The sequence below is a fragment of the Lampetra fluviatilis genome, chromosome 42 (assembly GCF_964198595.1).
Source record: "Lampetra fluviatilis chromosome 42, kcLamFluv1.1, whole genome shotgun sequence".
Classification (NCBI taxonomy): Eukaryota; Metazoa; Chordata; class Hyperoartia; order Petromyzontiformes; family Petromyzontidae; genus Lampetra; species Lampetra fluviatilis.
The window spans coordinates 9921562-9933820 of record NC_136316.1 but is presented as its reverse complement, the minus strand read 5'-3'; the positions used below and the strand labels follow the sequence as shown (position 1 = coordinate 9933820).

General features: G+C 53.1%; 1 protein-coding gene across 1 annotated transcript in view; it reads left to right on the top strand.

Moving 5' to 3' along the window:
- LOC144946733 (piezo-type mechanosensitive ion channel component 2-like) overlaps positions 1-12259 on the top strand; it is a 121585-nt gene that overhangs the window by 38459 nt on the left and 70867 nt on the right. Inside the window, exons 11-18 of the mRNA XM_078875864.1 lie at positions 3968-4084; positions 4919-5203; positions 6871-6942; positions 7361-7460; positions 8519-8703; positions 9227-9375; positions 9791-9964; positions 11108-11117. Of these exons, the coding sequence (XP_078731990.1) occupies positions 3968-4084; positions 4919-5203; positions 6871-6942; positions 7361-7460; positions 8519-8703; positions 9227-9375; positions 9791-9964; positions 11108-11117 (1092 nt within the window). The remainder of the gene's footprint in view (positions 1-3967; positions 4085-4918; positions 5204-6870; positions 6943-7360; positions 7461-8518; positions 8704-9226; positions 9376-9790; positions 9965-11107; positions 11118-12259) is intronic.

The window sequence follows — 12259 nt, the reverse complement described above, 5'->3', positions numbered from 1 at the left end:
TGAGTGTGTATCTGTGAGTGTGTGAGTGAGTGTGTGTGTGTGTGTGAGTGTGTGAGTGTGTGAGTGTGTGAGTGAGTGTGTGAGTGTGTATCTGTGAGTGTGTGAGTGAGTGTGTATCTGTGAGTGTGTGAGTGAGTGTGTGTGTGTGAGTGAGTGTGTGAGTGTGTGAGTGAGTGTGTGAGTGAGTGTGTATCTGTGAGTGTGTGAGTGAGTGTGTATCTGTGAGTGTGTTAGTGAGTGTGTGTGTGTGAGTGTGTTAGTGAGTGTGTATCTGTGAGTGTGTGAGTGAGTGTGTATCTGTGAGTGTGTTAGTGAGTGTGTATCTGTGAGTGTGTGAGTGAGTGTGTATTTCTGAGTGTGTGAGTGAGTGTGTATCTGTGAGTGTGTGAGTGAGTGTGTGATTGAGTGTGTGAGTGAGTGTGTATCTGTGAGTGTGTGAGTGAGTGTGTGTGTGTGTGTGTGTGTGAGTGTGTGAGTGAGTGTGTGAGTGTGTGAGTGAGTGTGTGAGTGTGTATCTGTGAGTGTGTGAGTGAGTGTGTATCTGTGAGTGTGTGAGTGAGTGTGTGTGTGTGTGAGTGTGTGAGTGAGTGTGTGAGTGTGTGAGTGAGTGTGTTAGTGAGTGTGTATCTGTGAGTGTGTGAGTGAGTGTGTATTTCTGAGTGTGTGAGTGAGTGTGTATCTGTGAGTGTGTGAGTGAGTGTGTGATTGAGTGTGTGAGTGAGTGTGTATCTGTGAGTGTGTGAGTGAGTGTGAGTGTGTGAGTGAGTGAGTGTGTATCTGTGAGTGTGTGAGTGAGTGTGTATCTGTGAGTGTGTATCTGTGAGTCTGTATCTGTGAGTGTGTGAGTGAGTGTGTGAGTGAGTGTGTGAGTGAGTGTGTATCTGTGAGTTTGTGAGTGTGTGAGTGAGTGTGTATCTGTGAGTGAGTGTGTGAGTGTGTATCTGTGAGTGTGTGAGTGAGTGTGTATCTGTGAGTGTGTGAGTGAGTGTGTATCTGTGAGTGTGTATCTGTGAGTGTGTATCTGTGAGTCTGTATCTGTGAGTGTGTGAGTGAGTGTATGAGTGAGTGTGTGAGTGAGTGTGTATCTGTGAGTTTGTGAGTGTGTGAGTGAGTGTGTATCTGTGAGTGAGTGTGTGAGTGTGTATCTGTGAGTGTGTGAGTGAGTGTGTATCTGTGAGTGTGTGAGTGTGTGAGTGAGTGTGTGAGTGTGTATCTGTGAGTGTATATCTGTGAGTGTGTGAGTGTGTGAGTGAGTGTGTATCTGTGAGTGTGAGGGTGTGATTGAGTGTGTGAGTGAGTGTGTGAGTGAGTGTGTGAGTGAGGGTGTATCTGTGAGTGAGTGTGTATCTGTGAGTGTGTATCTGTGAGTTTGTGAGTGTGTATCTGTGTGAGTGAGTGTGTGAGTGTGTATCTGTGTGTGTGTATCTGTGAGTGTGTATCTGTGAGTTTGTGAGACTGGCTGTGTGAGTGACCCCCGCGGCTGCCGCTGTGTGCGATGGGGCCGTGCGAGTGGCCACGACGGCCCCCGGGCAGCGTGTGGTGAGAATGCCGCCACGGGGCGGTTCCCTGGGCTCAGCTTCAAGCGGCGTCCGAGCAACCATACTTCACCCCCACTCCCCGCGGGGCCAGGGGATGGCATCCGGCCCACGGCCCACGACTCCGCAGGCCCGCTGTGGCCTCGCTTCAGCAATGCTGAGAGCGGTTTATTTCCATTTTTTTTTTCGGATTCGTATTTTTATCGTCTAGCAGTTTGCGCGCCACGCTCGTCACGCGGTATCCATCTCTACGCGGTAGATTTGGGTTGTTTTGCGTGGCTTGCATTCTGGACAAGTTACCCAGAATGCACCCGTCCTCGTCGCATCTCGGAAGCTAAGCAGGTTGAGTGTGGACGGTGCCTGGATGAGCGACCCACCACCTTGCGCGCAAGACAGATGTGGGAGGCGTGGCGGGAGAGCAGCACAGAAAAATCCATTGCTGCGTTATGCAACCCTCTGCACCTTCATAAACCCACGATGACCGGCATGGTGAAGTACGGTTAAATATACCTCTCGGCCTGCAAGACATGGGGAAGTACACATTCAGCAGTGGATAAACAAAAAAAATTGGCTGGACATGTAACAATTGTTCTTTCCACCTTCATCGTCACGATCGTCGTAATCATCGTCATCCTCAAGCAGAATTGGCACTCCGCCTGATTGAGCCACGAGGCAGCTCTTTGTCTTGGGTCCAGTTGAGGAGGGTAAGATTTTTCTAGACATCATCCCCCCTCTCCATCCAACACCCGGGCGGGCTTCCAGCTGCTCCATCAGCAGCTGTTGCCAAACTCGGTGAGCTCACCTTGAGTGGAGCCCACGGGGTGTCTGTCCACAGTCTCACTCTCACGCCCGTTGGTGGGAAAAAAAACACAAAAATATTCCTGAGCCAAGCCCCATTGCATCCTGGCAACCTGCTGAGAAGTACGCGTCTGTGATGCAGTCTGTTCTCCTATAACGGCGAATTTGATATATTGACGCGATGAATGTATTTGGGAACACATTTTCATCACGCGGGTGCGAATTAGATATAACGCGATCAAGCGAATGGAACTACGTCGTAGTGCGAGTAGGAATAAGCGGTCATACGGCTGCATCGACGTAGCATCACACGAGGCTTTGGGATGCTGCTGGATGCTTCTGTCTTTGTTTGGCCTGCGTACGCATCTCACATGTTATCGTGGACTTGCTTTAACCTATATCTTTTATTATAATGCGATTTTTCCATAACGCAGTGTTCTTTAGGAATTCAGCTACGACCGTGTTATAGGAGTACAGACTGCACACACAAACAGGCCGGCGTGCAGCAGGGGCAAGCCACATCATCATCATCGTGGGGACACAGAAAAGCTCACTCCAATTGATGCATGAAGCTGATGCTGGACCGTCACTAAGATGACATCGTCGTCGTCGTTGTCATGCTATGTGCACCAGAGACACATCCCCACCACCTTGATATTACTGATGTAAGAACAAAGGTAGATTTTAGTGAATGGGTAAATATATTAACGTATGACATTGCAGAGGCAGCGTGGTTCTCACAGAGAGACTGCAGATGGCCAGGGATGTTCCTGTCTTCTATTTAGCGCATGGCGTGAGCACGGGCAGCGCCGGGCGCAGTCAGTTACACTCTGACATTGCCGACGAGAGGACGAGGTCGATGGCAGACAAGAGAACACCGTTAACATCAAGCGCTTGCTCCAGGAGGTGGGAGACTTGGACCGACTCCGAGTAATTAGGTCAAATCCATAGAGAGACAAAATTATAAACAGAATGTCACACATCGGCCGTTGTAATTTCTGAAGTGCGTCACTTCACCCCGTAAATGTCGCTGTCCTTTGCAATGCCATATTTTTTTTTGTCGTAGGTACAAAACCTCGCACACATACACCTCTCCGCAAATACACGTTGCAGACGTACGAACATACTGACTCGCTCACTCACAGCGCTGTGCAGTGTGAAACGGCCGCGGTGGAGTGGCGGGTCTCCGTGTGAGTGGTGATCGGCCTGTGGGTTCTGGCGCGTGGGGCTGCTGCTGCTGCTACTGTAGGGAGTATAGCTCGTGCACCTGCCAGTTATCTGAGTCAGTCCACCCATGGCACCTGGGTCTGTCCCGTGACCCGACACTTCACATGGCCTTAACGTGCACATAGCCTGGCACAGTTGCCATGGTAAAGTCACCTCCACTTAGTGGCGAATGGCGGTTGTTGTTGTTTCTCGCCAGTGTTCGTTTCAGACATGGGGAAACCAAAATCGCGACATTCCCCGTGTGTGTGTGTGCGTGCGTGCGTGTGTGAGTAATGTTCACCGGTTTGGTTCGGTTTATTTTTGGCACAGGTGAAACTCGCTGGGCAGTGTGCGCCCATTTTCGATGGGGGGGTGGAGGCTGGTTACACGGTGCTGCACGATAACGTCTCCACGTGAGATTTTGCCAGGACGAGCCGACGAGGAACCACGACTGCGAGCGTTTCCCCGCCGAACACGTGTGGCGGGAGAGCGTTTCCTTTGTCCGAACAAAGTCGCCACCGCAGACAAAGTTTGTGCAAGAGGAGGTGGCGGTGTTATTTTTAACGCGGAGCGCGTTGCGTGTCTGAGCGACGGCGTGGCGCGACCCGCGCTGCTATCGGCGCGAGACAGCTCTCCGTCTGGAAACTATGAGCCGGGCTTGCGCTGGCCACCTGCCCATCCTCGTCGTGACCTCGTCGTCCTCCCGCCTCGTCCCGGGCGGGCCTTGGAGGTTTCGAGAGCCGGCAGGAAGTCACGGCGGGTCAAGTGGGAACTCGGCGAGCCCCCTCCAAATCGTAATCACTCCACCGAGGGATACGAATGATCTGAATTTATAGCTCCTTCCTTCTCGGCGTGTGCGCGTCAATGTGCGTGCGTGGGCGTGTGTGTGTTCATGGGAAGCGGTGGCTCAGTGGTTCACACACTGCGCAGTCTCGGAAACTTGGGTTTGATTCCCGACCGTGACGAATATCATTGGAAAATGGGATCTGAACCGGTCCTGAGTTTCCCCAAGGCCAATTGACCCTTAGATGTGAACCGGTGTGGTGTGTAAGCATCAGCACTGGGGAGACAAAGGCGGCCGGGCGTGGTGTAGGCCACCCAACACCATGTGTGCCGTGCCGGTCTTCATAGGTGCTCGCTAACAGCACTTGCCCCAACAGTCTATTAAGGCTACACGGGTTTGTATGCTAGTGGATACACAGATATATATATACATTCGATTCTTGCTCCCAGCCAACATCAGTGGTGAATACTTAAACCAATCCTGGGCCTCCCCGAGGTCGACTCAGCCTTACACGGGTACCCGACGTGGCGTGCGAACATTATTTCCGTACTGCCCTTAATAGGTGCTCGCTAACAGCACTCGCCTCAACAACTAGGAAAATGGGAATATCTGTGTACTCGCGTGTGAACCTGTATGTGCATCTGCGTGTGACCGTGTGCCCCCGCGCGTGTCTGCGCTCGTGTCCCAGGCGTGGAGCATCACCTACCACAGTTGGCTGACCTTCGTGCTGCTGCTGTGGTCGTGCCTCATCTGGATGATGCGGAACCGGCGCCACTACACCATGCTGAGCGCTCCCTTCCTCGTGGCCTACGGCAACGTGCTCTGCCTGCTCGCCTACGTGTGGAGCCTGCGCCTCAACGAGCACGAGCTGCCGCTCAAGGCGGGTACCGGCACGGCGCTCCGCCAGCGGGAGACGCGCTCGCTCGCATAGTCACCCTCTCGCTCGTTTACTCGCTCACTCAGAGCCGTATTGACCGGCTGGCTGGCTCGCGCTGATTTGCACCGCAATGCAACGGCCTCCTCGAGTCGAGTGACGTCGAGGGATCTGTAATGTCCACTGGGAAGGGAAGGAGACGACGCGGAGTAGTTTATGGTGAACGCGGCCGCTGTATTAACCAGGGCGGCCTGCCGGATTCGGACCGCGAACCTCTGCGGCGAGCGCGCTACCGCTGGGCCATGTGACGCAATCTCCATGATCTGAGTTGGTGACTTTTGTCCTGAAATGAGCTCACACGTAACGATGGTCAAATCACTCGGTACTCGCTAAACAACAATATCAACAATAATAGTAATAGTCATCATCTGACCACACACTGAGCATGAGGTCCGTGTTACAGGATCACCGGCCCGTGTCGGTGACAATCTTGAGTTGAGCAGTAATGATGTTTTTGATTTTAGCAATGAGTTACTCGAAACGTTAGCCACTGTTTGCCAGCAGCCATAGCCCCGGCCAAATTGGCTAATGACCCGTAACAATAATAATAAAATCTAAAATAGAATAAATTACTAAATAACCGTACACAATCAGACCTTCACTGAACCGGGGAATTCTGGATGCTGGGTCTGAAGATAAAAGTCGAATTGAGAAGCGTACACAAAGGGGGCACGGGGGCCACACCATGGATCGTGGGATCCAATCCCCGGCCGCGCGCGGAGTCGGCGGCAGGCGGCCGTCTAAGGGACACAGATTTTATTTTTTCCAAAGGCTGGATCACGGCCATGTAAAAATATGTCAAGGGAAATATATTGCAAGCGATCAAAGGGAGCTTTAAAAGCCACTTGACCTTACAAGGGCATTTCTTTACACGATGCTCTTAATTGCTGAAGAATGCTCAGATCTGCCGTGGGCCTCGCACCGGGCAGCGCCCCGAGGAGTCTCTGCGCGTCGTAGCCGGATTGCTTTTGCTCGCTTTTACTCAACTCTCTTGCATGGCAAACAAGTCCGTGACTCAAAGTTTGGGTTTCCGTGAAGATCACGAGTTGACTATGCAACTCACAACGAGGGATTACAACAGATACAATGAAATAAGTGTCAAACATTGACATCCGTCTCGTTCATTCGTCGCCCAGATCTCCTTAAGCAAACCAGACGGTGAAACTCACTCGAATCTCTGCGAGTTAACTGAAGAACACGCATGGTCCCACAGACAGGGCGCCACGGTGGCAAGATGTTAACTACCTCGCCTGGTATACAAGAAGTTGTGGGTTCGATCCCCACCCTGACGCCTGCTGCTGTATATTTGGAGTTTGCGTTTCCTTCCCATGGTCGCGTGGATTTTTCTCCAGATCCTCTGGTTTTCCCCTCCACATTTGGAGTATTTGGCTACTGTAAAATTCCACGTGATAAACCACTTCGTTGAGATATCATTTTGTGGCCAGGTCGCTTCTGAAAAAGAGCTGTATAGCTCAGTGGGACTTACCTGGTCAAATAAAAAATAGTTTAGTTTGAGTTTAGAGAGTTAGATTGTGCTATCATCGTGAGCGCCGTATGCTGGAGAAACACGGTGGCTGTCCCTGTGCGCCGCTCGCGGTCCCCGTGCTGCTTAGGTCGGGGTGGTGGAGTTCGCGCCAATTGGCCTGGTGCACGAGGACATCCCCTGCGTGTCTCTCGGCAGCAAGGTACATACGCACACCGGCACGCACCAAGCACACCGCCATGCACCACGTACACCGGCACGCAGCACGCACACCGGCACGCACCATGCACACTCGCACAGACTCACCGGCACATACACACAGGCTTTGTTGTGAGATCTTCGTGCATTGGCTGCTGCACTATTTCCATTGCCCTGCATTGCTGACGAGGACTTTCTTACGTGAGTTATTTTTTTAAACGAAGGTAATCCTTAAAGTGATCCATCATGTACAAGTAACAGTAGTCAGATTACGCGCTTTAAACGCAGTAAAAATAAGGGATATCCGGTTCCTGCTCCGGTGATCTGCGAACAGCAGCCACCCTCCCCAGCGTGGAGCCTGCACGTGGTGATGTGATGATGATGGCGATGATGGGATGTCGTCGTGGTGTCACGTGATGCAGCTGCTGTACAACGCCACCTTCTGGCTCCTGCTGCGACAGCGCCTGAAGGAGCGCCTGGAGGCGCAGCCCGAGAAGGAGCAGCCCCCACCCCCACCAGGGGGTACGCGGACGGGGTGGGAGGGGGGGTGATGGGGGTGGTGGTGGTGGTGGTGTAGGTGATGATGGGGGTAATGGGGGTGGCGTTGATGATGATGATGATGATTGCGTGTCATGCCAGTTGCAGGGAATTCTCCTACCCTATTGGCTGCAAGGTCAACCCCACACGGGGGTCAACGCAGCTCCAGTGTCATCGTCGTCTGTCCCTCTGTGTGCGTGTGGGGAGCCGGTAGTATAGTCGCTGGCAAACTGCGCTACCAACGCAGCGATCTGAGTTTGAGTCCTGATCATGGCCAACATTGGCGATAAGCATCTGAAACGGTCCTGGGCTTGGGCCTCTCCTAGGTCGACACAGTACCAAATGAGTATCTGGTGTGCGGTGAGTAAACACCGCCACTGGGGAGACATGCGGCCGTGTGTGGTGGCGGCCGTACCACCGACTCGTACGCGGTAGCGAGACGTTAACAACCTCACCTGGTATGCAGGAGGTCGTGCGTTCGACCCCGACCTTGACGCCTGCTGTATATTTGGAGTTTGCATGTCTTTCCCCGCGGTCGTGCGGATTTTTCTGTGGGTCCTCCGGTTTTTCCCTCCATATTTATAATCAACATGACGTGTTTAGAGTATTTGGCTGAATCTTGACTTAAAGCTTTTGTGACTGTAGGAATTCATATTCTTTGGGTCTTTCAGTAAAGCCACGTAGATAGAAAAAATAATACAATATCACGACATTTCGATCGCAACACACCTGAAGACGATTGCTTGTGTTGCGATCAAAACGTCGTGATATTGTATTATTTTTTCTATCTAAAGAATATAGTATTTGGCTGCTATAAATTTCCACATGATAGGCCGCTTCATTGAGCTATTATTTGTGGCCAGGTTGCTTCTGAAAAAGAGTTACGCAGGTCAGTGGGCTTTACCAGGTAAAATAAAATCTCTAGTTTAATGCTCTCAATCGCAGCGCTTGCCCCAACAGTCTGTGCGGCTACGCGGTGGACCTTTGTCATTGATCTTTGTCGTTCGTCTTCATCGTTCGCCTTCGTGTGCGCGCGAGCTCAGAGGCCGAGGGCGAGGCGGGCAGCAACCTGATGCACGTGCTGGGGGCCCTGGTGCGCGGCCTCTTCGTCAAGTACTGGATCTACGTGTGCGGGGGGATGTTCTTCTTCGTGGGCCTCCAGGGCCGCCTCGTCACCTACAAGATCATCTACATGGCGCTGTGCCTCGGCTGTGTGGCGCTCTACCAGGTGCCGCCCCGCGCTCGCTCCAGGCTTTTGCCGCTGGTGCCCGGGTGGCGTCGGGCTGCCCGGGTGGCGAGTCGGTAGGCGGTGAGACGATGGGAGCGGCAGTCGCTTCTCGAGAGCCACCTTGCTCGTAGACTGCGTCGGGCCAGCACTCACGGATCGCGTGAGTGGCCAGATGGGGTCGTTCCCCAGCCGTCGCTAACGTTAGTGACGAATTATATATCTGAACCGGTCCTGGCCGTCGCTCTAGGTTGACTCGGCCTTAAATGAGTGGTCCTTACCACACCGCCCATTTTCACAGTTGTGTGAAATAATGAAGCTCAATAGTGGGATTATTTTCTCTAAATTAACCCTTGTTGTAGCTGATATTCGGTGCACGAATCAAGCTAGGGTGCACCCTAAACAAGCAAATATGAACAAATTATGACGACATCACATTAGCGGCACTTGCGACTACAGTGTGTTCGAGGCTAGGTAGGGGATCTTTGTCTCTGTGTGTGTGCGCGCACGCGTGTATGTTGTGCAGGTGCATTATAACTGGTGGCGCCGGTTGCTCAAGTACTTCTGGATGGTGGTGGTGTCCTACACGATGCTGGTCACCATCTTCATCTACACCTACCAGTTCGAGTCCTTCCCCGGCCTGTGGAGGAACATGACGCGGCTCTCGGACTCGCAGTGAGTGTGCCGCTCCCGCTCAGGCACGGTCCTCCCCTCCCAGCCCCCCCCCCCCCATAGCTCATCGACATCCTCCCCCAGTCTTAGTAAAGATTCTGATTGTGGGAGAATCTGTGCGCGCATGCGAGTCCGGTACCGCGCACGTGTCTTTAGGTTGGGATCGGTGGTGCAGCGGTTAGCGCGGCTCGCGCTACGAACCCGGCGACCCGAGTTCGATTCCCGTTCACGGCCAACGTCAACTGATGTAAATTTTAACCGATCCCGGGCCTCCCTTAGGTCGACTCGGCATTAAACGAGTACCCGGTGCGTCGCCTCAGCGAGGAGACAAAGGCGCTCCGGCGTGTCCGGTGCACTCAATCAGCACTTGCCACAGCAGTCTGTGACGTCCTGCGGGGCACCTTTGTGTCGGCCGCAGGCTGCGTGATCTGGGTCTGCAACAGTTCAGCGTGTCGGAGCTCTTCACCCAGGTGCTCATCCCCACCGCCTTCCTGCTCTGCTGCATCCTGCAGCTGCACTACTTCCACGACAGCTTCCTGGCGCTCACCGACCTGGACAGGGCCGCCCGCGCTAACCAGGGCGTTGCCTACAGGTGCCGTGCATGCAGAGCACGCACGCACGCAGGGCACGCACGCAGAGTACGCACAGACGCACACAACATGCACAGCACGAGCACACATGCATACACACACGCAGAACACGCATGCAAAGTGCACACGCATGTCATATCTTCTGAACACAATATTGCTTCACACACAAATCACACCTCCGATTAGCACGGTTTGCTCCGTACGGTGTGAAAGAAGTTCAGCATACATGCACATATAAATGTACGCATAGCGATGCACGCGATGCGTACTGTGCATACACAGCATTGCACAGCACTCACCATGCATGCAGGCACCACAGCCGCAACCTACACGTGTGCGCACACACACAAATGCGCGCGCGGCTCCGAAAGCTACGTGCGTTTCCCCATTCCTCTTCAAAGCCAGCGCTGATTCAGCGCACTGCGCTTGTGTGTCCACAGCGGAGCGTTGTCTTAAGACGTAACACCCCTCCGATATTATCACCTCACATCTCCCACCCCCTTGCCTTGTACGCGTTCCGACGCGTGCCGCTTGCCCGCGTGGAATAAGCCATTGTCAAAGTGTGGGGGGGTAGGGGGTGTGCTTTGCCTAACCCAGAATAAGCGGCTGCGCTTTTTTCGCCGAGTCCGACGACTCCTAACGCCTCGCGTAAAACTGTCGGTGTGGGTGCTGTCGGTGTGGGTGCTGTCGGTGTGGGTGCTGTCGGTGTGGGTGCTGTCGGTGTGGGTGCTGTCGGCGTGGGTGCTGTCGGTGTGGGTGCTGCTGCATTGGGAGCAACGGTACCGGCGGGTCTACCACCTTAGCGCAATACAACACGAATGGTCTTGCACAGCGTTAGTCCCGATGTGCATCTGAATCTGGTCGGGTCCTTCTCCACCACCCGCTGGGTTTGGTCGACTCCGAAATGAAGTGTCTGATCTGGTGCGTGAACGTGAGCACGGGGAAACAAAGGCAGCTGAGAATATTGGGACGTTGGCCAAACGGCTTGCCGTGCTCGCTCACCAATGTTCACAGACAGCACGCACCCCGGTCACCTGTGACGATGACGAGGGGCACCTTTGGCCGTGTGTTGCTGTGCTCGTGTGGCTAACTGGTGTGTGTGTGTGCTTTTTGTCTCTCTTTCCCTTCCTCCGCTTGCTGCTTAGCTACTCGAAAGTCAGTGGGAGAGTCTATGTGTTAGTCAATAGGTGGGTAATCCACTCACTCGCTATGCTGCATCCTCGATCTGTGCCTGTCTCTCTCAGTCAGTCTCTCTCTACCACTCTCTTTTAAACCTCTATCCTTTTATGCACGTTATTACATTTATAGTACTGCCAAAATTGCTCGTCATATGCATATCGATCAGCCCCTGCCATAGTAATGTGTAATTTCCACTCCTGGCTCAGGGCCGCCAAAGGGGATGAGCGCTGCTCTAATGTTAATTTAAGCCGGGGGAAACACCTGGACTTGGATTTGTTGTTATCGTTTACCTTGCTCAACCCCCTGTCTCTCGCGGTTTAAACGGCATGTTCTGAACGGGGTTTCACGTTTGGACAACCGCGGTGTGCTTTGCACGTAGCACACGTGCCCGGCATGCTGTGCACGAGTAGAGAGCGGTGCGCGGGTGCTTGGCATGCTTCTGGGAATGCAAGTGGCAGTTACATGTTTCTCGAGCAACGCAAGCCAGAACGTAGCCTTGAAGGGAACTGTGGGGTTCAAAGTGTGTGAAGTCTCTTCTAGCAAGTGGCTCAGCAGCGTTAATAACCCACGTTGTTGAGCAGAGAGGCTTTAAAATGTTGTATTGTCCTCGCCGTCAACTTCAGTAGCATCATCAACCTCGCCATCCCGGTTCCAGAGCGTACGGTGTCTCTCTTTGAAACAATGGGACGAGTGTATTGCATTTTATGTTGAGCTTTCGCACCGTACGTAGCCAACCGTGCTAGTCGGAGGTGCGGGGGAAGGACAATAAACTAAACACAAAAAGTAGTTCTTAGGATATGAGTTTCTAATCTAGATGATGTAAAAGTGCATAGCTCCAGTGGCTTCCTAATATTGTAAGGAAGATCATTCCCAACGGCCGCAGAACCGCACCTGAAAAAAAAGTGTGCGTCTCTACTGAATCCAGAGTGGAGGGTACACTTCACTGAGTGTTTCCCATTCTGCCACCCACCCTGCTAATTCAGCAGCGGTCACCTCTCCAACAATACCGATCCGACTGGGCGCCGTGGCTACCCACAATGCACGGCGAGGCTGGCCCTAAGCGACGGTGCTGGCGCGCTGACACATCGCGCGTCACGGACACACTACACAACTTAGTG